The sequence below is a fragment of the Arachis hypogaea genome, chromosome 14, assembly GCF_003086295.3.
Source record: "Arachis hypogaea cultivar Tifrunner chromosome 14, arahy.Tifrunner.gnm2.J5K5, whole genome shotgun sequence".
Taxonomy (NCBI): domain Eukaryota; kingdom Viridiplantae; phylum Streptophyta; class Magnoliopsida; order Fabales; family Fabaceae; genus Arachis; species Arachis hypogaea.
Genome location: NC_092049.1, coordinates 34499317 through 34525718, shown reverse-complemented (window position 1 = coordinate 34525718; position 26402 = coordinate 34499317). Strand labels below are relative to the sequence as shown.

The following is a 26402-nucleotide window of genomic DNA, read 5'->3' as shown; positions in this document are numbered from 1 at the left end:
AGCTAAATTTAATTCACCTTGATTCCATTAGATGTCTTGATATATTTGTTAAGTGGTTTCAGGTTTAGGAGGCAAAGATTGGATTGAGGGAATGAAGAAAAATCATGTAGAAATGGAGAACTCATGAAGAAATGAAGGAATCGCGAAGCTGTCAATCCTGACCTCTTCGCACTTAATCAATCATAACTTGAGCTACAAAGGTCCAAATGAGACGGTTTCAGTTGCGTTGGAAAGCTAACATCCGGAGCTTCAAAATAATATAAAATTTGCCATAGTTTCCTGGCGTTTAGGGATGCGTACATGTGATGTACGCGTACGCATGGTAAGCTGCACGTGACTCACTAAAGGCAACCCGTGGCCAGCAATTTCTGAAGCATTTTGGGCCCAATCCAACTCATTTCTGATACTATTTAACCCAAGGATTGAAGAGAGAATGGGGCAATTAGTTACCAATTAGTTTTAGTTTGAGTTTTGGAGGAAAAGTTAGTTTCTAGAGAGAGAAGCTCTCTCTTCTCTCTAGAATTAGGATTAGGTTAGATCTAGACTAGGATTTCTTAGATCTAGGTTAATTTCATGTTTTGATTTACTTTTCCTTTATCAATTCTTATTCCTCTACTTCTCCTCTCTCTAGTTTTGTATTTCAATTCTTGTAATTCTCTACTTTTATGTTGATGCACTTTTGTTTCCTCTATTTTTCTTTTAATGCAAATTATGATTCATGTTCCTTTATTGTTGAATTGCTTTGTTGTTGTTTAATTCCTTACAATTGAGTAGTGTAGATTTATTTTTCTTATAATTTTACTATGCTTTCCTTTTATGCCTTCCAAGTGTTTGTCAAAATGCTTGGTTAGATTTTAGAGTAGGTTTTTCTCCTCTTGGCCTAGGTAGAGTAATTACTGACTCTTGAGTTATCTAATTCTTTTGTTGATTGATAATTAGAAGTTGCTAATTAACTTGAATGCCACTTGACTTTCCTTCATAGTTAGAGGTTAACTAAGTGGGAGCAATGGACAATTCTCATCACAATTGATAAGGATAACTAAGATAGGACTTCTAATTCTCAGACCTTGCCAAGAGCTTTTCTAGTTGTTAGTTTATTTCCTTTGCCATTTACATTTCTTGTCTATTACCTCAAAAATTCCAAACATACTTCATAACCAATAACAAGAACACTTTATTGCAATTCCTAGGGAGAACGACTCGAGGTTTGAATACTTCGGTTATTAATATTAGGGGTTTGTACTTGTGATAAACAAATTTTTGTATGAAGAGATTATTGTTGGTTTAGAAACTATACTTACAACGAGATTTCATTTGTGAAATTCTAAACCGTCAAAAATTCATTCATCAATCATATTGCACCTTTTGCTTTCTTTTTTGTCTTTCCGTCCTAACTAATTAAATACAATATATGACAAGCCTAGTATATTAACTACACAAAATCTAATGATATGAAATGAAATGAAAGGATGAAATATATATTACCTGGATTTAAGATGCAAATTATATGTAACATACACAATATCATTTAGCCTATCATGCTCCAATTTATTCCTTCTTTTTGTATGAATTTGATAAAAAAAACTCCAATTCCTTTCACATCCCAAAAAAGCAGATGCTTGGCTAAGAATGCGAACTGCCATGTTTTGTAAACATGGAGCAGAACCACCAAACAACCTCTACCATTCATCTACAAGTTACAATCCCATAACTCAACTATTAGTTATCAAATTAAGGAAATGAAAACATAACATAACTACATAAGTTACTATCAAACAAATATTCTTACCAAGTTGAAGTTTTTTTGCAGCTCAAAAAGCTTCAGGCCTATCAAAGCTTTCATTTCGATCTCTATATAAGTATATTTCTTTCATTGTCTCAATTGAATCTAAATTGTTAAACTTGCAATGCAATGTAACAAGATCAAGTAAACCTTGCATGACATCAGGTGCTTCTGTATAATTTTCATCAAAAAAGCAAGCAGGATTCAAGAAATAAGCCGCTGCATGAAGATTTATTTTTCAAATATTTGTCCCATCTTGAGTTGATAATCTCTATGTAAGGTTGATATGCAGTCTTACTATGCTTGAACATTTCTTTGATGCCATTTTTTGACCTTAGCATACCTTCATAAACATATCCCAATGATGGTTTATCATCAGCATCTACCAACCTCATCAATTTAATCAACGGACTCAGAAGTTTTCATACAGTAAAACAATCATCCCAAAATTTGTTGTCTAGGATAATTGCACTCACAGCTCTACCACTAGCACTCCTTCCTAATTCGTGTCCGGTAAAGTGTGTATCAACAACCAATGCTTGTAAATCCGTTTTGCACTCAAAGATACTCTTCAATGTGATGAAGACAATGGCAAAACAAGTTGCACCTGGACGAACAATCTCCTTCCAGGTAGTTCTTTATCTTAGCCAGGACAAGAACACCGTATGATTATACACAAACACTGTAATCTTCGAAGCATATGTTGCAAGGTTAGAAATATGCGGCATGCTGCTTATATCTTTTAGAATAAGATTCAAGCAATGAGCAGCACAAGGTGACCAATGAATATTTTCAAATTTCTGATTAATAAGCCTACCAGCAGCAACATAATTCGCCGCATTATCAGTCACTACATGAATAATATTATTAGATCCAATCCATTCAATCACCTCTGAAAACAAGTGACTCAAACTTGAAGCATTTTTTACCACATTTGAAGTATCTACAGATTTCACAAAGCATAACCCTTTTGAACAAGAAAGCAAAAAATTAATCAACATTCTTTGCCTTTGATATGTCCAACCATCAGCCATGAAGGTACATCCAGTTTCTTTCCAAGCAGACCTATAGCTATCAACAACTATTTGACGCTCCATTTTGAGATCGGCTAATAAGTTAACCCTCAGCTTATCATAAGAAGGACTTTTATAACTAGGCCCAATGCCAGTAACACCATCCAACATATCTTGAAAAAATGGTGACATAACCACATTGAAAGGAATCCTACAATCTAAAAGTCATCTTGCCACTCGCTTATTAACTTCATGAAGCACCTCTTTGTTTTGGAACACACTTTTCAGACTTGGTTGACCTCCCAGAGTTGATCTTGGTGCAAACAAAGGAGGAATAATGGTTTTTGCTTTCTTTTTTGGATCGCCTCCAATCACCTGCTTAGTTGGTAACTGACTCAGATTTTGTTATTTTTCTTGTGCTATTGCTTCGTCAATTGCATCCTCAATCTCATCACTACCATCTTTATTAAAACTTACTTTTCTTTCTCTAGTTTTACTTTTCTGAATCTCTTTTAATAAACCTTCAATTTGTTTTTCTCCGTCATAAGGGACCTTAGAACACTTCTTAATTTTTTCCCCTATCTTCACCAAATATTTTTTAATTCTATTAATTCCCCCACCCTTAAAAGTACTCAGACAAAATAAGCATTGGTAATATGGTTTTCCATTTATATTTTGTAAAGCAACATATCTCCAAGCAGGATCAGTTTTTTCCCGAACATTAGAAGTTTGTGATTTCCTATCATTAGATCCAGGAGGAAGAGAAGGTTCATTCGAAGCCGAATTATTCTGAGCATTATTATTCCTAGGTAATTCTTGGTTGATACTATCATCCATACCTAAAAATTACCAGTAATCCAATAACAATACAATCCAACAATTAATCAGCTAATCAATGCCTCAACAACAAGGTTTAGCACCTACAACTAATCAATTATTAATGCTTCAACAATTAATCATGCTTCAAGCAATCAACAGCAATGTTTAAACTTTAGAACCAACAATTAATCATGCTTCAAGAAATCAGCTTCAATAATTAATCATGCTTCAAGCAATCAACAACTAGGTTTAGAATATAAAACAAAAAATTAATCAATGCTTCAACAATTAATCATGCTTCAAGCAATCAACAGCAAGGTTTAGAACCAACAATAAATCAATACTTCAACAATTATTATTATAAAAAACAAAATTTATACCCAGGGTTAGTGGAAGACAGGGAAGAATATAGAGCTAGTAGCAACAGAGACAGCGGCTGGCAGGACCGCAAGAGGTAAGACAGTGGCCGAAGGGTCGAACAGAGCTAGCGGTGGCTGCAATTTTTGACAGCTGACTTCGCGACGGAGAGTTGCTGCCCGAATAGAGCTGGTTGACGTTCACTCTACGGAAGTCGCGATGGCAGCAGTGGTTGGACAGAGTTGCGCCAAAAGCTCACAGTGGAGACTGGAGACGTGAGAACTGAGAGCATGAGGTGAGAGTGGAGGGCTAGAGGCTCAAAAGGAGAGGGCCAGAGGGGTGAGTGGGTGGGTGACTAATTGACTAGGGTTCCTTTGATCATGCAAAAGCAAAACGCAGTGTTTTGGGACCAAATTTAAAAAACTGGCCGGGTCACAGTTCAGTTCGACTGACCGGTTCCTGGCCGGTTCGGTGGTCTAACTCCAGTTTTAAAATCTGGCGGTTTTGCCTTTTGCCCAAACCGTGTTTGCCAACGGTTCCCGATTCAATCAGTTTGACCGGTCAGTTTGAACCAGTTTTCAGAACATTGGATAATTGTAATCTATCTTGACTATAGTGAAAATTCTACCATTGTTGTGATGGAGACTGTACGTAGGTCACATTGCACTTCGTGGCCGAATAAGGATATATCGAAGTGTTACTCTTCTTCTTTCCTAAAATCTACAACTTCCATTTTTGTTTTATTCTCCTACTGTGGAACGAGATAAAAATAAAATTAATCTCCTATTTATCAGCTTCGCTGCATAATCTAAAAAAGTATTTATCATTTGTGTTTTCTCGATTCAATCTTCTCATCGTACTTGAAAACCAATCCTTACTAATACCTCAACACCATCGTATGCTTTGGTTGTATAAAAATAAGCCATACTTTTTTTTATCTCAAAACTATTATGGTGTTTTACTTAAAAGTTAAATCAACCATTTCATATTATAACGATGGTTTTAAAAATCGGACCGGTCATCGAATTGTTCTAGTAATTGGTTTGCTGGTTTAACTGATTCAATCGTGATTTAATCGAAAAATTCGTTTTATATTAAAATAATAAATAAATACCCTAAAAATACAAACATCAAAATATTATTCAAACAATCAAACTTTAATATCTGAAGAAATGATGTAGTATTTGCCGAAATTCAAATAAATAGTATAACATTTGCCAAAACTCAGTTAAATGAAGTCTCGAAGTATTAAAAGGGATAGCCAAGAACTGATAAACTTTCCAAGAAACAAGAAGCAAACATCTAAGTACCATGATGTATATCATTTGATGACTAAGATTAAATTATTATTGCATAATGGCATGATATTCATACTTTATATGGAAAAATAAAATAAAAATTAGAGATAAAAATTTTTCACTGTATTACCATATTTAAAAACTCATATATCCACCTTAAACTAAGACAAATAAATTATAGGCAATAAAATGAAGCTAGAGGCATAATACCTAATAAAAAAATTGAATGACTTAGAATTAAAAAATAATTAAATATTCTTCATATTAAAATTAGCATCATAGAGAAGTTCATCTAAATCAAATGCAGTGTATTCAAAACCAAAAAGAAAGACTTCAAAAAAGGATAATTTGTACCATAAGGACAAACACAACGAAGAATTAAAACAAGTTAACAATTAACACAAGAATAAATAGCAAATTATAAGATCAACACAATAGGAAAATTACACCAAATTATAGCAAATTATAAGACAACAACAACATTAATTAAAATTTAAAATAAAGCAGCAACACCAACAGAAATAATTGAAAGTTACACAGCAACAACACCAACAATTAAATCACAATAACATAATAAAAAGTTACACAGGAGCAACAAACTTTTCCAGATATTAACAAGGATTATCAAAGTTTCAGGCTTTTAAGACAATTTCAGCACAAAAAAAAAAAATAGTAACAAAAGAGTACAGCACAGCATAGCAGCAATGAGCAGAGCTAATCATTCAAAGCAAGAACATAGAACAATATAAAGAACCAAAACAGAGGACAAAAACAAATCAACTAATCACTAATAATTCAATCCAAAATAGAGCTAATCATTCAATGATTCAAATTTCAATATGAGTAGCACTAGTAGAATCCGCTAGAAAAATCAACGTTCTAATCAAAACTAAGAACAGAGGATGAAAAAATAAAAATAAAAATGAACCCATTGCCTTTGTCATGAGCAATATGAGAAGATGGATAGAAGAACGATGGATATGGAGATCAGAGGATGAGAAGGACGATGGACAGCGGAAGAAGTACGACTGAGCAAACAAAGAGCAGACGGGTTGAACCGTTGGGGAAGGGTTGGACTTGGACTGTTGGAGAATTCGATCGTGATGACTATTGACGAAGACCACCGATGAAGAGCTTGAGGAAAACGAAGACCACTGACGCCAAGCTCGAGGAAGACGTAGTGTCGCATCGATTGTTCAATGACGGAGAAGCGCGGACAAACGGACGGGCAAACAGTGGTCCCTGAAGTCCTGAATGCAATGGACAGCGGCACACTCCTTGCGGTGGTGGGGTAGATCGAAACCTAGGGTTGTGTTTTTGAGATGGGGAATGATGATTGAAACCTTGTTGAGAGTAGAAGAAGAACTAGCTGAACGCTTTCTTTTTTTTTCCTCACATCAAATGATGACATTTTTGTTAAATCGGCCGAGTTCCGAATCGATCCAACCGATCGATTTTTGACCGATTCAATAGTTTGTGAATGGTTTTTAGATCTCCGATTTCTAACTCTAAACCAAAACATGTTGCTATCTGGCTTGCGGTTGAACTGGTCTGACTGGCCGATTTGATCCAGTTTTCAAAACTATAATTATAACTGAGTTTTATTTTTTTTAACAAATAATAATCAAGTTATATATTTTGTCAAGGATATACAAATACCTTTACACACACTATACTAATTAGGAGGCAATGTAATTGGCACCAGTAAAGACAAGCCTCATCCAAAAATGATAATTTAGATATGTAGTATTTATAAATTATTTATCTTAAAATCTTAAATTTATAAAAAAATTATATAAATAAATATATTTTTTATATGTCTTTTATGTAAAAGTCTCAAATAGTTCATATTTTTTTCTTTTTAGTTAGTTTAATTTAATGCTTAATTTTTTAATAACAATAATCAAATTCAATTTTTTTAGTCGTAAAAATTCTATCATATTATATATATTTATCTAAAAATTTTAAGTTGATAAAAAATAATAAAAAAACATATTAGCAATTATCTCTCTCTAACACTCATTTTGTCCCAAACTTCAACATACACCCGTTTTATTCAGGTCAACTAAATTTCAAGTCTTCTACATACACTCAATCACACCAAATAAGAAAAGAGAAAAGCCAGATTCTTTGATTAAGCTTGACTTAACTTGGTTTTAATTAAAAATGTATTATATTTAATTATTTAATTGTTGTGTTGCTGTAATTGTCAATGTAATATGCAGATAAATTAGTTAGTCAGAAATAAGTTAAAGTGAATAACTAGAGAATGACACGTTGGACAATTCAGTTAGGGAACTAGGTTGGTAGCCTCTGTATATAAGCTTCACAAGGTCCACAAAATCTTGAAGAAACTTCTAGTTCTTGTGCTCAATGCATGAATAAAAAAACTCTCCCTCCTCTATTTCATATAAGTTTCTTTCTATGTAGTTTTAATATAGTGCAGTGAGCCATTGCCATTCCAATGCAGCTACACCTTCTTTCTCTTCTTCTCCGATTAATTCTCCTCTCTCTTTCTTACCTAATCTTTCTTCTCTTTTCTTCAACTCACATGATAGAGCTGATGAGAATGTTATCGTTTGTGCATATGCTCAACGCATGAAATGGTAAGTTTCAATCACAAGTTTTAAAGAAGAAGACTACTCAGCATTGATTCATCTTCTACAATGACCTAGTAGATCAAGAATTTGATGGATTTAAATGAGGTAACTCCAAACCCTTCTCTTCATGGCCTAGATCTACAAACATTGGCCAATCTTGTAATCCAGAATGTGATTCAAGCGGCAAGCACTCAAAGCCCCATGAATCCAATTACAGACCCTACCTGTCCCTTCTTTCTACATCTTGGAAAAAATTCTAGTACTTCCATCATTCTTGTGATTTTGAATAACAAGAATTATAGCAATTGGACACACTATATACGAATGGCTTTGTCATTGAAGAACAAGCTAGGTTTTGTGGATGGTTCTTTACCAAAACCAGCTTACGATGATTTTACATTCAATGCATGGGATTATTGTAACAATCTTGTGGTTTCTTGGTTCACTCTCTTATTGAGTCTGGAGATAGCAAACAGTGTCATATGGAATGGAATAGCCTACGATCTTTGGGAAGAATTAAAGAAAAGGTTCTATCAGGGTAATGTGTTCCAAATAGCTGAGTTGGATGAAGAACTTTTCACCTTCAAGCAGGGTGATCTTTCCGTCATATCCTACTTCACGAAGCTGAAAGGTATTTAGGAAGAATTGGAGGTTCTTCGACCAATACCTATTACATGTGCAGGATCCTTTAGCTGTGTTTGTGGGTTGAAAACTATAAGAAATTATAGAGATGATACATTTGTTGTAAGATTCCTTCAAGGATTGAATGATCAATACTCAGTGGTTCGCTCCAATTTGATTATGATGAAGCTCTTACCAACCATTGATGCTGCATTTGCTTCACTCTTACAACAAGAAAGACAGCTTCTTGGAATGGATCAACTCGATCAGAAACCTTTGCTCAATGCCGTTGATAAGCAAGCCAATTTTCCATCAGCTTTCCATGGAAGAGGCTGCAGACGAGACAATAGAAGTGGCAAAGGTAGAGCCTTTGGAGGAAAAAGTCATGGAAAGCAATGCTCTTTTTATGGGAAAATGGGTCACCTTGTTGATACCTACTATAAGAAGCATGGCATGCCCCCTCACCTTAAGCAACGCATGATTCAATTCACAAACAGCATCACTGCCAAGATCAACAAAGTTGATGGCAGTAATACTCTCGGATTGTACAAGGACAGTAATGATTCAAGTGCATCATTTACCATGGAGCAAAAGGAAGCTATATTGGCACTCCTACATCAGCAGACAACAACTAATCCTCAAAGTATGAATCAATTTTTTCTGGCCACAAATAATCACCCTTCTCATGAACGTAACTCAATGGAATGTCTATTTCTTCACCAAAGAGTTTTGACTCTTAAGTCATTGACACAGGAGCTACAGTGCATGTTACTTTTAATATTAATGCATTTCATTCACACAAACATATTGAACCCATTAGAGTCAAGTTACCAAATAAATGCATCCTTATCGCATCCATTTCAGGTATTGTAAAATTTTCAAACTCATGGTATCTCACTAATGTTTTATACCTGCTTGAATTTGCATTAAATCTCATTTCAGTCTCATGTGTCATTTAGTCAATTGATTACCAATTCATTTTTAATAAATTTGGATGTGAGATACAAGACTACCATACAATGAGGAGGATTGGAGCAGCTGATCTCAATGGAGGTTTATACCAATTAGCACAATCATATTCTTCACATGTTACAGCAAAGGTACTAAATGTTTCAATACAATCACTTTCATTTTCACACACTAATCCTAATGTGCTTTGGCACTTAAGATTAGGCCATTTACCTTTCAATAAATTATTGCATATATCTCAATTGTATAATTCAATTCAGAACTTTAGTTTCAATAAACAAGTTACTAGTCATCCTTATGACCTTTGCCATTATGCCAAGCATAAACGTAAACCATTTCCTTCAAATTCATCAAAATATATTGCATGCTTTGAACTAGTCCATGCAGACATTTGAGGTCCTATAAACATTACATCTGTAAGTGGCCATAAATATTTTCTTACTTTAGTTGATGATTACAGTAGGTTCACATGAGTTTTTTCCATGCAACTAAAATAAGAAACTGCTGTCATTATTCAACTATTTTTTAGTTTTGTAAAAACTCATCAATTTGGAAGTGACATTAAATGCATTAGGTCTGATGATGGAAAGGAGTTTCAATTGCAGCAATTTTATAAATCAAAAGGAGTTTTACACCAAAAATTCTAAGTTGAAACTCCTCAATAAAATGGTATTGTGAAAAGAAAATATCAGCATCTTTTACAAGTGACAAGAGCAATTTTATTCCATTCTTCAATACCAAATTGCTTTTGGAATTTAGTGTAAGAACCACAGCTAATCAACTGGTTAATTAAGTAATTAATATTGCCCAAATTAAATTCTGAAAAGTTAGAGTGAGAATTTGAAGATTTAAAGGTGATTTTTGGACTTAGTAGATTTTTCTAAGTCAAAAAATATGTTTTCTGTAAAAAATCGCGAACCGGTAGTTGAACCGGTTGAACCGGTTCAAGTCTGTCCGGTACCGCACGAGAAAAAGTGAAAACCGTCAAAAATCTTAGAAAAACATTAGAAATGAAAAACCGGGCGTTAATTTTAAAGGTTTGGCCCGAAGTTAGGCCAAACGGGCTAAAAACACTAACGGGTTGGACTGGGCCCAAGTTGGACTCAAGCCCAACATATAAAAGGCTCATTTAATGAACCATTCAGCCAAACACCCTAACAAACACAACACACCCAGCTGAGAAGAGAAGGAGAAGAGAGACTCCATTAACACTATTCACCATCTCCTTCCGAAGCTCATATCTTGAGCTAGAGAGCTCCGATCGCCGCACTATTTGCGGCTACACATTCCTTGTGAAGAGCTCTACAAAACCCATACAAGAAACTGGAGAGGTAACCACGAAATCTTTTCTATTCTTCTCTCCAAAAATTCGGTTCTTAGAGTTTGTGGTTAAGTGAGTTTTTGAGATTTTGGATGTTTAGGTTTGCTCTAATCCTTGCTTAGCCTTGGATTTTTGCTATCAAATTTGTTGGAAAAGGTAAGAGCCATTAAACTCTTGTGAAATTTCAAGTTTAATAAACCCTAGGTTGAATTATGGTGAATTATGTGTGTTATAGCTTGAAGTGGTGAGTAATTGAACTTGTTGGAGCTTATTGGTGATTGTTGGTGGCTTGGATTGTGTTGGAAAAGCCTAGCTTGTGTTCAACTTTGGTTTAAGGGCATATTGGGAATCGGCCAAGGTATGGTTTCGGTTTCCTCTATGTAGTATATAATATTCATGGACACATAGGCTAGTGACCCATAGGATAAGTTTGAATTATAATGGTTGATGAGTTGTTTGAATGTTGATGTATGATGATTTATGGTAGGGTGATGATTATTGAGACTAATTATGACGATTGATAATGTTAATATATATGTGAAATTGATGTTAATGATATGGTTATGTGGTTTGAAAAGTTGAATGGGGATTTATTGTAGTATTGCATGATTGGTATTGATGGTTGGAGAATGGTGGAATGTGATGGAAAGATTTGGTAAATGGTGAATTTTGACCCAAGAGGGTAGTTGGTGTTGTAAATGGGAGGTTGGTGTTGTTTTGATTGGAGGTAGATTGAGGATTTTGGAATAGCTGGTAAATTGTGACTTTTGGTAAAAGTTGGTTTATGATGAACTTTGTTCAATCATAACTTATGTCTCAGTTTTCAAAAATTGATGAGATTTATTTAAAATTAAAGATCTTTGAAAACCATTTAAATTGATATAAACTTTGAAAAATTTGGAATTTTGTAGAGGAAGTTATGATCATTCAAAGTTGGTGTTGAAAATATGAAATTCTACTAAGTTGCAGAATTTTATGATTTCTGATGTGTGCATACAGACAGCCTTGTGCGCGCGCACAACCCTGCGAAAATTTTGATCTGTGCAGACGCACACACCTGTGCGCACGCACAGGCAGGGAAGTGTCTACTAGTCGCAGTGCTAGCACAGCTGGTGCGCGCACACATCAATGGAGAACTGCGACCTGTGCGGACGCACACACCCCTGTGCGCACGCTCAAGTCGGGAAGGGGAGTCTGTTGGGGGCGCTAACACACCCTATACGAGTGAACAAACCTTATAAATTTCAGTACCTGTGCGTATGCACACACCCCTGTGCGCACGCACACTTTTAAAATCTCCTGGGCGTGCGCATGCACACACCCCTGTGCGGCCGCACACGCCTTCTTTCTCAAAATTTTATTTGTTTTCAACTATTCTACCTTTCCAACAAGGTTGTAAGTTTTCCTAACATGATTTTGAGACTTTTGGGCTTGGTTTTGAGTAGTAAAACATGGGATATAACCTAAGAGTTTTAGTAGATGAATTTAAGACAAATTAGAAAACAGAGGCCTAGGTTTCTGGCGTGCTAAGGATGGTTTGACGTTATGTGATGAATGGTTGAGGTATGAGATAAGAGTTAAGGAACTATTGAGTTCGGAAACTGATATGTGATTGAACACTGGTTAAAAAGAGTCGACGACTCTAGATGAAGGGATGGATCCATCTTATATTGAAAATGTTTTTGAAAACCACTACACTACTTTTTCATTGAGATTATGAGACGCTATGCGCCCGGCAGGGACAGTGGTTAGATCCCGCTTGTCGAGCTAGCGGCGTAAGGGCGGTGGTTCGTCCCGCTTGTGTTGAGATGTGAGGTCTGTGGCAAGAGTATCCCGCTCGCATCCCTTCGGATCTATAGAGCGTGCAGGCGCCGGTACCTGGACAACGATCCGAGCACTATATCTCGGGAGTTCCCATATGAGAATTCCGACGGGCGACGTCTCCATGGAGATGTGTCGGGTTGGCAGTTGAACTGACAATGTGATATCACAGCCAGTAGGGCAGGCATTCATCAAATGCATTTTCTATCTGTTTGTATGCTTTGATTACTTGTAATGGCTTGCCTAATTGAATAACATGCCTAATTACTATCTGAATTATTTGCCTTACATGCTTCTACTTGTGTTTTACTTGTATTGTATATTATCTGTGCTTTCTGCTGGGATTGAGGAGGTTCGGAAGGCGGTGGCGATGGGATCGCATAGAGGAACGGTTGGTGAAGGCTGTGGGACAGCGGTGTTTTGGTTAGAGTAGAAATCCCTAAGATAGATTACCCGGTTTATTTATGTTAAGGATTATATATTATGCTTATTTGTTTTAGAATACTTTAAGTTTGAATCTTGTGATGGATATGGAGCTTAGGATTGCCTTTGGCGTCCCGGGGTCTTATATCCTACATCACGGGCACTGTTACCATACTGAGAACTTCCGATTCTCATACCATATTTCTGTTGTGTTTTTCAGATGCAGGTCGCAACCCACCTCATTGAGTTGCTTTGGATGGTGACAGAAGTGGAGGATCTTGGATTCTTTTGGAGTCTTTTTGGTTTAATTTGTTTATACATCTCTCCTTTTGTATTTTGTTTTGCCTAGAAGCTTACATTTGAGAGAACAAAACTTGTATAAGCTGTTTTCACTGTCTGGTTCTTTTGGTCTATATATGGCTAGCCGGCTTAAACTCCGTGAGCCGTGGCTAGATTCTTATGATATTATACTATTATATTTTGATATATCATGTTGGTATCTTGTGCTCTAAGTTAGAAGCTTCGTTAGTACGTTTGCGCTTTTCAAATCCTGTTTTTGAACTATATCCTTTATCGTGCTTCTAGATTATAACTGTCGTAATCTCTGGTTAACCTTTGCTTTACAACGCGAGGTAAAGCTTAGGCTAATTAGGGTGTTACATTTAGTGGTATCAGAGCGGTTCGTCCTCATGAGCTTGAGGGATGGACCGATTGTGCTTCATTGCATACTCTGTGTGTCTTTTCTTTGATGCTATTCGGTTATCTGCTTGATATTGCATAGCATGCTTGTTTGTGAGTGCCTGTTTGGGATCATTGACGCACTAGGCTTTTGATATTGAGACTGATCACCTTGGCATCGATTGTTTGGTGTAGACAGGAACCCTACATGGCCACTCGCGGACGAGGTCAAACGCGTACATGAGAAAGTAGGAATGAGCAACCAGCTGACAACCATGCCGAGTTCATGGCAGCTATGGCAAACCTTGCAAACACTATGGAAGCTAATGCTGCTGCGACTCTGCAAGCTGTGCAGAGATTAAGCCAACCACCCAGGAATGGAAATGGCAATGGGAACGGTGGAGGGAACACTAATGACAATGCTGAGGGAAACGGCGATAACACGGGTGGTATTCCGATGACCTTGGCGACGTTCTTCAAGGTTCATCCGCCAACTTTCCGAAGATCCACTAATCCTACTGAAGCGGACCACTGGTTTTAGGCTATGGAGCGTGCTTTACAGGCGCAGCATGTTCCCATCAATCAATATGTCGAGTTTGCCGCTTATCAGCTAGCGAGAGAGGCCCATCCCTGGTGGCAAGCAGAGTATCGCTTGCTACAGCTTCAGAACGCCGACATTCCGTGGGAGGTACCAAATGGCCTTTTATAAGAAATATTTCCCTAAGTCTGCAAAGGAAGCAAAGGAGATGAAACTAATGCAGCTGAAACAAGGTTCCCTATCTGTGGCGGACTACACCAACAAGTTTGAGGAGCTCTGTAGGTTTTCTAGGGTATGTCAAGGTGCCCCGGAGACTTACGAAAGCTGGAAGTGCATTAAGTACTAGAGGGGTTTAAAGGATAGCATTATGTCTGTTGTGGTGCCTATGGAGATCCGTGTCTTCTCCGACTTGGTGAACAAGGCGAGAGTGGTGGAAGAGTATGCCAAGACGGTAGCTTCGTCCAAGGAAACTCATGGAGGGAGCTCTAGTCGGGGGCGTAGCAAGTATTTTCATCCTAGAGGGCAAAGCTTCAAGAGAGGAGGATATGCGCCTCAAGGCCAAGGAGGCTTTAGAAAGAACACCCATGATCAGATTCTGTGTGGCAAAGGGAGAGGAAATCAGAGTAAGAGTTCTTCGGATTTAGCTTGTGATTGTTGTGGACGTTTTCATCCATATGAGTCTTGCAAGATTGGTATAGGTGGGTGCTTCAATTGTGGCTTGCCTAGTCATTTTGCGAGGGATTGCACACGTGGGAAGAACCAAAGTGCAGGTCAACGTCAGCACCAGAGGCGAGTCTTTGCTGTGAATGCCAAGGATGCTTCCAAGGCGGATCCGTTGATGAGAGGTATATGTCTAATTGGTGATAAAACATTAATTGCATTATATGATACTGGAGCTTCGCATTCGTTTATTTCATTTGCTAAAGTTGAGGAATTAGGCTTGAAAGTGTCAGAGTTACCATTTGATCTGCAGGTACATACTCCGCATCAGACAGTTATAACTAGGTCAGGTTGTAGACAAGTAGGTTTCAAGCTGGAGGGTAGAGACTTTGTGCATGATTTGATCTGTTTACCAATGGTGGGGCTAGAGATGATTTGGGGTTTGATTGGTTGTCGAAGAATCGGGTTTTGTTGGATTGCTTTGAACGGACAATTCGGTTTATGCCGGAGGGAGAGAATGGAGCAGTGGTAGCTACGGGGTATTACCTGAACTCTGTAATGGTGCATTGTAGTGGGAAAGAGTGTCAGGGTTATATCCTGTTAGCTGCTAATGCATTGGGTGATGCCCAGAACTTGGATCAAATACCGGTGGTTAGAGATTTTCCTGAGGTATTCCGGGAAGATATCCCTGAGTTTCCACCTCAAAGGGAAATTGAATTTGCGATTGAATTGGTACCAGGAGCCGGATCAGTGTCGATTATACCGTATAGAATGGCTCTGATAGAGCTGGCAGAATCAAAGACTCAGCTGGAAGAGCTTCTGAACAAGAGGTTCATTCGATCGAGTGTATCACCGTGGGGAGCACCAGTTTTATTAGTAAAGAAGAAAGATGGAGGAATGCGATTGTGCGTGGATTATCGACAGTTGAACAAAGTGACTGTGAAGAATAAGTACCCGCTGCCAAGGATAGATGACTTGATGGATCAGTTGCAAGGAGTTGGTGTGTTTTCTAAGATTGACTTTAGATTCGGTTACCATCAAATAAGGGTGAAAGAGGATGATATCTCTAAGACTGCGTTTAGGACGCGCTATGGACACTACGAGTTTGCGGTAATGTCCTTTGGGTTAACAAATACACCTGCTGTTTTCATGGATTACATGAACAGAGTCTTTCGTCCCTTTTTGGACAAATTCGTGGTGGTTTTCATAGACGACATTTTGGCTTATTCTAAGACGGCGAAGGAGCATGAGGAACATTTAAGGATTGTGTTGCAAATCTTAAAGGAGCAGAAGTTGTATGCTAAGTTGTCAAAGTTCGAGTTTTGGAAGGAGGAAGTAAAGTTCTTAGGCCACGTGGTGAGCAAAGGAGGAATAGCTGTAGATCCTTCTAAGGTAGAAGCGGTGATGGAATGGGAAAGACCAATGACAGTGACAGAAGTCAGAAGCATCTTGGGTTTAGCCGGATATTACCGGAGATTTATCGAAGGATTCACCCGGATTGCGCTACCGATGACGAAATTGACAAGGAAAGAAGTGCCTTTTGTGTGGACGTCGGAGTGTGAAGAGATTTTTAGACTTTGAAGCAGAAGTTAACTTCAGCACTTGTTCTAATCTTGTCGGAACCGCATGAACCATTTGAAGTATATTGTGATGCTTCCTTGAAGGGTTTGGGTTGCGTGTTGATGCAACATCGGAATATGGTGGCTTACGCATCGCGTCAGCTGAGACCGCATGAGGTGAATTACCCCACTCATGACTTGGAATTAGCGATGATTGTGTTTGCATTGAATGATTTGGAGACACCACTTGTACGGAGTGAAATTTAGCGTCTTTTCTGATCATAAGAGTCTAAAGTACATCTTTGATCAGAAAGAGCTTAACATGCGTCAGAGAAGGTGGATGGATTTGCTTAAAGATTATGATTTCGAGTTGAGCTATCACCTTGGAAAGGCAAATGTGGTAGCAGACGCTTTGAGTCGGAAATCTTTAACAATTGCTTGGATGAGAATTGGTATGCGAAATTGCTACTCGGGTTGTGAATTATTGTTCGAAATTGATTCCCTGGCAATGGCACCAAAAACGGGTGCACAGGACCATGGTCTAAACATATCTTCATAACTTCGCATAACTAACCAGCAAGTGCACTGGGTCGTCCAAGTAATACCTTACGTGAGTAAGGGTCGAATTCCACGGAGATTGTCGGTATGAAGCAAGCTATGGTCACCTTGTAAATCTCAGTCAGGTGGATATCAAATGGTTATGGAGTTTTCAAAAATTAAATAATAGAATAGGGATAGAGGTACTTATGTAATTCATCGGTAGGAATTTCAGATAAGCGAATGGAGATGCTTTTCGTTCCTCTGAACCTCTGCTTTCCTGCTATCTTCATCCAATCAGTCTTGCTCCTTTCCATGGCTGGCTTTATGTGATACATCACCATTGTCAACGGCTACTTTCGGTCATCTCTCGGGAAAATGATCCAATGCCCTGTCACGGCACGGCTAATCGTCTGGAGGCATCACCCTTGTCAATGGCTTCATCTTATCCTCTCAGTGAAAATGGTCAACGCACCCTGTCACGGCACGGCTATTCATCTGTCGGTTCTCGATCATGCTGGAATAGGATTTACTATCCTTTTGCATCTGTCACTAACGCCCCGCAATCGCGAGTTTGGAGCTCGTCACAGTCATTCATTCATTGAATCCTACTCGGAATACCACAGACAAGGTTTAGACCTTCCGGATTCTCTTGAATGCCGCCATCATTCTAGCTTACACCACGAAGATTCTGGTTAGGAGATCTAAGAGATACTCATTCAGTCTAAGGTAGAACGGAAGTGGTTGTCAGGCATGCGTTCATAGGGAATGATGATGATTGTCACGTTCATCACATTCAGATTGAAGTACGAATGAATATCTTAGAAGCGAAACAAGATGAATTGAATAGAAAACAGTAGTACTTTGCATTAATCTTTGAGGAACGGCAGAGCTCCACACCTTAATCTATGGAGTGTAGAAACTCTACCGTTAAAAATACATAAGTGAAAGTCCAGGCATGGCCGAGAGGCCAGCCCTCAAACGTGATCTAAGATAGCATACAACTGATCAAAGATGCCTAATACAATAGTAAAAGGTCCTATTTATAATAAACTAGCTACTAGGGTTTACAGAAGTAAGTAATTGATGCATAAATCCACTTTCGGGGCCCACTTGGTGTGTGCTTGGGCTGAGCTTGAGTGTTGTACGTGTAGAGGTCCTTCTTGGAGTTGAACGCCAGTTTTTGTGCCAGTTTGGGCGTTCAACTCTGGTTTTGGATCCTTTTCTGGCGCTGGACGCCAGATTTGGGCAGAAAGCTGGCGTTGAACGCCAGTTTACATCATCTATTCTTGGCCAAAGTATGGACTATAATATATTGCTGGAAAGCCCTGGATGTATACTTTCCAACGCAATTGGAAGCGCGCCATTTCGAGTTCTGTAGCTCCAAAAAATCCACTTTGAGTGCAGGGAGGTCAGAATCCAACAGCATCAGCAGTCCTTCTTCAACCTCTGAATCTGATTTCTGCTCAAGTTCCTCAATTTCAGTCAGAAAATACCTAAAATCACAGAAAAACACACAAACTCATAGTAAAGTCCAGAAATGTGAATTTAACATAAAAACTAATGAAAACATCCCTAAAAGTAACTAGATCCTACTAAAAACATACTAAAAACAATGCCAAAAAGCGTATAAATTATCCGCTCATCACAACACCAAACTTAAATTGTTGCTTGTCCCCAAGCACCTGAAAATCAAATAGGATAAAAAGAAGAGAATATACTATAAATTCTAAACTATCAATGAAACATAGCTCCAATCAAATGAGCGGGACTTATAGCTTTTTGCCTCTTGAATAGTTTTGGCATCTCACTCTATCCATTGAGGTTCAAAATGATTGGCATCTATAGGAACTCAGAGTTCAGATAGTGTTATTGATTCTCCTAGTTCAGTATGATGATTCTTGAACACGGCTTCTTTATGAGTCTTGGCCGTGGCCCTAAGCACTTTGTTTTCCAGTATTACCACCGGATACATAAATGCCACAGACACATAATTTGGGTGAACCTTTTCAGATTGTGACTCAGCTTTGCTAAAGTCCCCAATTAGAGGTGTCCAGGGTTCTTAAGTACACTCTTTTTTTTTGCTTTGGACCTTGACTTTAACCGCTCAGTCTCAAGTTTTCACTTAACACCTACACGCCACAAGCACATGGTTAGGGACAGCTTGGTTTAGCCGCTTACACCAGGATTTTATTCCTTTAGGCCCTCCTATCCACTGATGCTCAAAGCCTTGGGATCCTTTTTATTACCCTTGCCTTTTGGTTTTAAGGGTTATTGGCTTTTTCTGCTTGCTTTTTCTTTTTCTTTTTCTTTTTTTTTTCTTTCTATTTTTTTTTTGCCGATTTTTATTTTATTTTATTTTTCTGCAAGCTTTGTTCTTTGTTGCTTTTTCTTGCTTCAAGAATCATTTTTATGATTTTTTAGATTATCAAATAACATGTCTCCTAGTCATCATTCTTTCAAGAGCCAACATATTTAACATTCTTAAACAACAACTTCAAAAGATATATGCACTGTTCAAGCATTCATTCAGAAAACAAGAAGCATTGTCACCACATCAATATAATTAAACTAAGTTCAAGGATAAATTCAAAACTCATGTACTTCTTGTTCTTTTGAATTAAAACAGTTTTTATTTAAGAGAGGTGATGGATTCATAGGACATTTATAACTTTAAGACACAGTTACTAACTACTAATGATCATGTAATGAAGACACAAACATAGATAAGCACACAACATAGAAAACGAAAAACAGAAGAAATAAGAACAAGGAATGAATCCACCTTAGTGATGGTGGCGTTTCCTTCTTGAGGAACCAATGATGTCCTTGAGCTCTTCTATGTCTCTTCCTTGTCTTTGTTGCTCCTCCCTCATTGCTTTTTGATCTTCTCTTATTTCATGGAGCATGATGGAGTGCTCTTGATGTTCCACCCTTAGTTGCTTCCAATAATTGTGTGAGAGAAAATGTATCCCCTGAGGTATCTCAGGGATCTCTTGATTTGCAGTCAAATGTTCTACCACTGAGCTATAGACCCATGATGGAAGCTTTTATCTTCCCTTTCCTCTTTCTAGAGGTTTCTCTGGCTTTAGGTGCCATCAACGGTTATGGAAAAAATAAAAAAGTTATGCTTTTACCACACCAAACTTAGAATGTTGCTCGCCCTCGAGCAAAAGAAGAAAGAATAGAAGAAGAAGAAGAAGATATGGAGGAGATGGATGGATGTGTGTATTCGGCCATATGGGTGGGATTGGGTGGGAGAGAGATGTTGAATTTTGAAGGTAGTGAGTGTATGGATGTGAGTGGTAAATGGAAAACAGAAGGGATGATCATGAATGGAAAGAGAGATGATGAGGTAGGTGGGGATCCTGTGGGGTCCACAGATCCTGAGATGATCCTGTGGGGTCCACAGATCCTGAGGTGTCAAGGATTTACATCCCTGCACCCATTAGGCATGTAAAATGCCTTTGCACACAACTCTGGGCGTTCAGCGCCAGGTTGGTGCCCATTTTGGGCGTTCAACGCCCATTTGTTGCCATTTCTGGCGTTGAACGCCAGAACCATGCTTGTTCTGGGCATTCAGCACCAGGATGCTGCCCATTTTGGGCGTTCAGCGCCAGAACCATGCTCTGTTCTGGCGTTGAACGCCAGGCAGATGCTCCTCCAGGGTGTGATTTTTCTTCTGCTGTTTTTGATTCCGTTTTCAATTTTTATATTCATTTTGTGACTCCACATAATCATGAACCTATAAAGACATATAACTAAGAAAAATATTGTTAGATAAATAAAAATTGGGTTGCCTCCCAATAAGCGCTTCTTTAATGTCAATAGCTTGACAGTGGGCTCTCATGGAGCCTCACAGATGTTCAGAGCATTGTTGAAACTCTCCAACACCAAACTTAGAGTTTGACTGTGGGGGCTTGGGTTGACTCTGCTTTGAGAGAAGCTTTTCATGCTTCCTCTCCATGGTTGCAGAGGGAGATCCTTGAGTTTTAAACACAAGGGAGTCCTCATTCCATTGAAGGACTAGTTCACCTCTGTCAACATCAATCACAGCTCTTGCTGTGGCCAGGAAAGGTCTTCCTAGGATGATGGATTCATCCTCTTCCTTTCCAGTATCCAGGACTATGAAATCAGCAGGGATGTAAAGGCCTTCAACCTTTACTAACACGTCCTCTACTTGTCCATATGCCTATTTTCTTGAATTGTCTGCCATCTCTAATGAGATTTTAGCAGCTTGCACCCCATAGATTCCCAGTTTCTCTATTACAGAGAGGGGCATGAGGTTTATTCCTGAACCAAGGTCACACAGGGCCTTAAAGATCATGGTGCCTATGGTACAAGGTATTATGAACTTTCCAGGATCCTGTCTCTTCTGAGGCAATGTCAGTTGATCCAGATCACTTAGTTCATTGATGAACAAGGGAGGTTCAACTTCCCAAGTATCAATGCCAAATAATTTGGCATTCATCTTCATGATTGCACCAGGAAACTTGGCTGTTTGCTCTTCAGTAACATCCTCATTCTCTTCAAAAGAGGAACACTCATCAGAGCTCATGAATGGCATAAGGAGGTTCAATGGAATCTCTATGGTCTCTAGATGAGTCTCAGATTCCTTTGGTTCCTCAGAGGGAAGCTCCTTATTGATCACTGGACGTCCCAGGAGGTCTTCCTCCTTGGGATTCACGTCCTCTCCTTCCCTTACAGGTTCGGCCATGGTGCTTATGTCAATGGCCTTGCACTCTCCTTTTGGATTCTCTTCTGTATTGCTTGGGAGAGTACTAGGAGGGATTTCAGTGATTCTTTTACTCAGCTGGCCCACTTGTGCTTCCAAATTTCTAATGGAAGACCTTGTTTCATTCATGAAACTCACAGTGGCCTTAGACAGATCAGAGACTAAGTTTGCTAATTTAGAAGTATTTTGTTCAGAGTTCTCTGTCTGTTGCTGAGTGGATGATGGAAAAGGTTTATTATTGTTAAACATGTTTCTTCCACCATTGTTAAAGCCTTGTTGAGGCTTTTGATCCTTCCATGAGAAATTTGGGTGATTTCTCCATGATGAGTTATAGGTGTTTCCATAAGGTTCACCTAAATAATTCACCTCTGCTATTGCAGGGTTTTCAGGATCATAAGCTTCTTCTGCATAAGAAGCCTCTTGAGTACTGTTGGATGCAGCTTGCATTCCATTCAGACTCTGAGAAATCATATTGACTTGCTGAGTCAATATTTTGTTCTGAGCCAATATGGCATTCAGAATGTCAATCTCAAGAACTCCCTTCTTCATAGGCGTCCCATTATTCACAGGATTCCTTTCAGAAGTGTACATGAATTGGTTATTTGCAACCATGTCAATGAATTCTTGAGCTTCTGCAGGCGTTTTCTTTAGGTGAATGGATCCACCTGCAGAAGTATCCAATGACATCTTTGATAACTCAGATAAACCATCATAGAATATATCCAGGATGGTCCATTCTGAAAGCATGTCAGAAGGACACTTTTTGGTCAGTCCTTTGTATCTCTCCCAAGCTTCATAGAGGGATTCACCTTCTTTCTGTCTGAAGGTTTGAACATCCACTCTGAGCTTGCTCAACTTTTGAGGAGGAAAGAACTTGGCTAAGAAAGCCTTGACCAGCTTATCCCAAGAGTTTAGGCTATCCTTGGGTTGAGAATCTAACCACACTCTAGCTCTGTCTCTTACAGCAAAAGGGAAAAGCATGAGCCTGTAGACTTCAGGATCTACTCTATTAGTCTTAACAGTATCACATATCTGCAAGAATTCAGTTAAGAACTAAAAAGGATCTTCAGATGGAAGTCCATGAAACTTGCAGTTCTGCTGCATCAGAGAAACTAATTGAGGTTTCAGCTCAAAGTTGTTTGCTCCAATGGCAGGAATGGAGATGCTTCTTCCATGTAAATTGGAATTAGGTGCAGTAAAGTCACCAAGCATTCTCCTTGCATTATTATTATTTTCGGTTGCCATCTCCTCTTCCTGTTCGAAAATTTCTGACAGGTGCTTGCTGGTTTGTTGTAATTTAGCTTCTCTTAATTTTCTCTTCAGAGTCCTTTCAGATTCTGGATCTGCTTCAACAAGAATGTTCATGTCCTTGCTCCTGCTCATATGACAAAGAAGAGGGCACAGAAAAACAATAATAATAGAGATCTTTTATACCACAGTATAGGGATCCCTTTGTGAGTGGAAGAAAAGAGGGAGACAAAGAATGTGATGTAAAGAAAGAAACACAACTGTGAGGAGGGCAGAGATGTGAGATGAGATGTTAGTAAATAAATAAATAAATAGAATAAGATGGGAGAGGGAGAATTTTCGAAAATAATTTTTGAAAAAGAGTTAGTGATTTTCGAAAATAGTTTTTGAAGAAGGTTAGTATTTTTTTTTCGAAAAATTTTAAAATCAAAAATAAAAATAATTAGTTAATAAAAAAAGAAATTTTTGAAAAAGAGGGAAGATATTTTCGAAAATTAGAGAGAGAGATTTAGTTAGGTAGTTTTGAAAAAGTTAAGGAACAAACAAAAAGTTAGTTAGTTAGTTGAAACAAATTTTGAAAAGATAAGAAGTTAGGAAGTTAGAAAAGATATTTTGAAATCAAATTTTTGAAAAAGATAAGATAAGAAGATATTTTTGAAAATATATGATTGAAATTAGTTTTTGAAAAAGATTTGATTTTTAAAATCATAATTAATGACTTGATTCACAAGAAATCACAAGATATGATTCTAGAACTTAAAGTTTGAATCTTTCTTAACAAGTAAGTAACAAACTTGAAATTTTTGAATCAAAACATTAATTGATTATGTTATTTTCGAAAATTTGATATAAAAATAAGAAAAAGATTTTTGAAAAATATTTTTGGAATTTTCGAAAATAACTAAGAAAAATGAAAAAGATTTAATTTTTGAAAAAGATTTTGAAAAAGATAAGATTTTCAAATTGAAAATTTGATTTGACTCATAAGAAACAACTTGATTTTAAAAATTTTTTTGAAAAAGTCAACTCAAATTTTCGAATTTGATGAGAGAGAAAAAGGGAAAGATATTTTTTTTATTTTTGAATTTTTAATGAAGAGAGAGAAAAACAAGAAAAATGATGCAATGCATGAAAGTTATGGTTCAAAACAATGAATGCATGCAAGAATGCTATGAATGTCAAGATGAACACCAAGAACACTATGAATGTCAAGATGAACATCAAGAACATATTTTTGAAAAAAATTTTAATGCAAAGAAAACATGCAAGACACCAAACTTAGAATTCTTTAATGCTTAGACACTAAGAATTCAAGAATGCATATGAAAAACAAGAAAAGACACAAAACATGCAAATGCAAAGATCAAACAAGAAGACTTACCAAGAACAACTTGAAGATCATGAAGAACACCATGAATGCATGAAATTTTCGAAAAATGCAAGATGCATATGCAAATGACACAAAACTTATGATATGACTCATGACTCAAACAAGAAATAAAAAAATAATTTTTGATTTTTATGATTTTCTAATTTTTTTAGATTTTTTTTCGAAAATTATATGAAAAAGAAAAATAAGGATTCCAAAATTTTTTTAATATGAATTCCAGGAATCTTGCCATGTTAGTCTAAAGTTTCAGTCCAGGAATTAGACATGGCTCACTAGCCAGCCAAGCTTTCAATGAAAGCTCCAGTCCAAAACACTAGACATGGCCAATGGCCAGCCAAGCTTCAGCAGATATGGATACTTTTCATGTATAGAGCAACTAAGTGTGTGAGAATCTCTTCATTTGTGATGGTAAGTTGAAACCCCAGTCCAAAAATTAGACATGGCTTACAGTCAGCCAGGCTTCAACAAATCATCATGAAACACTAGAATTCATTCTTAAAAAATTTTAAATAAATTTATATTTTTGAAAACATTTTTTTTTTCGAAAACAGATGAGAAAGTTTTGAAAGATTTTTGAAAAATTTTTGAAAAGAAAACGAAAAGAAAGTTACCTAATCTGAGCAACAAGATGAACCGTCAGTTGTCCAAACTCGAACAATCCCCAGCAACGGCGCCAAAAACTTGGTGCTGTTGCCGGATCCAAACTTGGCACTGATGTTACCGGACCAAAAGCTTGCCGAAAACTCAAACAATCCCCGGCAACGGCGCCAAAAACTTGGTATGTGAAATTGCTACTCGGGTTCTGAATTGTTGTTCGAAATTGATTCCCCGGCAACGGCGCCAAAAACTTGGTATGCGAAATTGCTACTCAGGTTGTGAATTGTTGTTCGAAATTGATTCCCTGGCAATGGCACCAGAAACGGATGCACAGGACCATGGTCTAAACATATCTTCACAACTTCGCATAACTAACCAGCAAGTGCACTGGGTTGTCCAAGTAATACCTTACGTGAGTAAGGGTCGAATCCCACGGAGATTGTCGGTATGAAGCAAGCTATGGTCACCTTGTAAATCTCAGTCAGGCGGATATCAAATGGTTATGGAGTTTTCGAAATTAAATAATAGAATAGGGATAGAGGTACTTATGTAATTCATCGGTAGGAATTTCAGATAAGCGAATGGAGATGCTTTTCGTTCCTCTGAACCTCTGCTTTTCTGCTATCTTCATCCAGTCAGTCTTGCTCCTTTCCATGGCTAGCTTTATGTGATACATCACCATTGTCAATGGCTACTTTCAGTCTTCTCTCGAGAAAATGATCCAAATGCCCTGTCACGGCACGGCTAATTGTCTGGAGGCATCACCCTTGTCAATGGCTTCATCTTATCCTCTCAGTGAAAATGGTCAACGCACCCTGTCACGGCACGGCTATTCATCTGTCGGTTCTCGATCATGTTGGAATAGGATTTACTATCCTTTTGCGTCTGTCACTAATGCCCCGCAATCGCGAGTTTGGAGCTCGTCACATTCATTCATTCATTGAATCCTACTCGGAATACCACAGACAAGGTTTAGACCTTCCGGATTCTCTTGAATGCCGCCATCATTCTAGCTTACACCACGAAGATTCTAGTTAGGAGATCTAAGAGATACTCATTCAGTCTAAGGTAGAACGGAAGTGGTTGTCAGGCACGCGTTCATAGGGAATGATGATGATTGTCACGTTCATCACATTCAGATTGAAGTATGAATGAATATCTTAGAAGCGAAATAAGATGAATTGAATAGAAAACAGTAGTACTTTGCATTAATCTTTGAGGAATAGCAGAGCTCCACACCTTAATCTATGGAGTGTAGAAACTCTACCGTTAAAAATACATAAGTAGGCCAGGCCTCAAACGTGATCTAAGATAGCATACAACTGATCAAAGATGCCTAATACAATAGTAAAAGTTCCTATTTATAATAAACTAGCTACTAGGGTTTACAGAAGTAAGTAATTGATGCATAAATCCACTTTCGGGGCCCACTTGG

At 37.8% G+C, this 26402-nt stretch overlaps 2 protein-coding genes and 1 non-coding gene across 3 annotated transcripts; 2 read left to right on the top strand and 1 right to left on the bottom strand.

Annotated features, from left to right (window-relative positions):
- Positions 1–2421: 2421 nt before the first annotated feature.
- Positions 2422–2988, bottom strand: LOC140178568 (uncharacterized). Its single transcript, XM_072215758.1, has one exon. It carries the CDS (start codon positions 2986–2988, stop codon positions 2422–2424), a length of 567 nt encoding a protein of 188 aa, XP_072071859.1.
- A 5206-nt stretch (positions 2989–8194) lies between these two features.
- On the top strand, positions 8195–9450 carry LOC112742504 (uncharacterized). The gene is made up of 3 exons (XM_025791745.1): positions 8195–8501; positions 8553–9134; positions 9434–9450. The coding sequence occupies exons 1-3, from the start codon at positions 8195–8197 to the stop codon at positions 9448–9450; spliced, it is 906 nt and encodes a 301-aa protein (XP_025647530.1).
- Positions 9451–22477: 13027 nt separating this feature from the next.
- On the top strand, positions 22478–22581 carry LOC112745231 (small nucleolar RNA R71). The gene has a single exon (XR_003173169.1). It is a non-coding gene; the product is annotated as a small nucleolar RNA R71 (small nucleolar RNA).
- The last annotated feature ends 3821 nt before the right edge of the window (positions 22582–26402 follow it).

What these genes read in the sequence shown, in the direction of transcription:
- LOC140178568 (XM_072215758.1), bottom strand. Translation starts at nt 2,988, where the DNA reads ATGTCACCATTTTTTCAAGATATGTTGGATGGTGTTACTGGCATTGGG.
- LOC112742504 (XM_025791745.1), top strand. Translation starts at nt 8,195, where the DNA reads ATGGCTTTGTCATTGAAGAACAAGCTAGGTTTTGTGGATGGTTCTTTA. An exon ending in CTACTTCACGAAGCTGAAAG is followed by an intron (nt 8,502 to 8,552) that starts GTATTTAGGAAG and finishes TTACATGTGCAG; the next exon opens with GATCCTTTAGCTGTGTTTGT.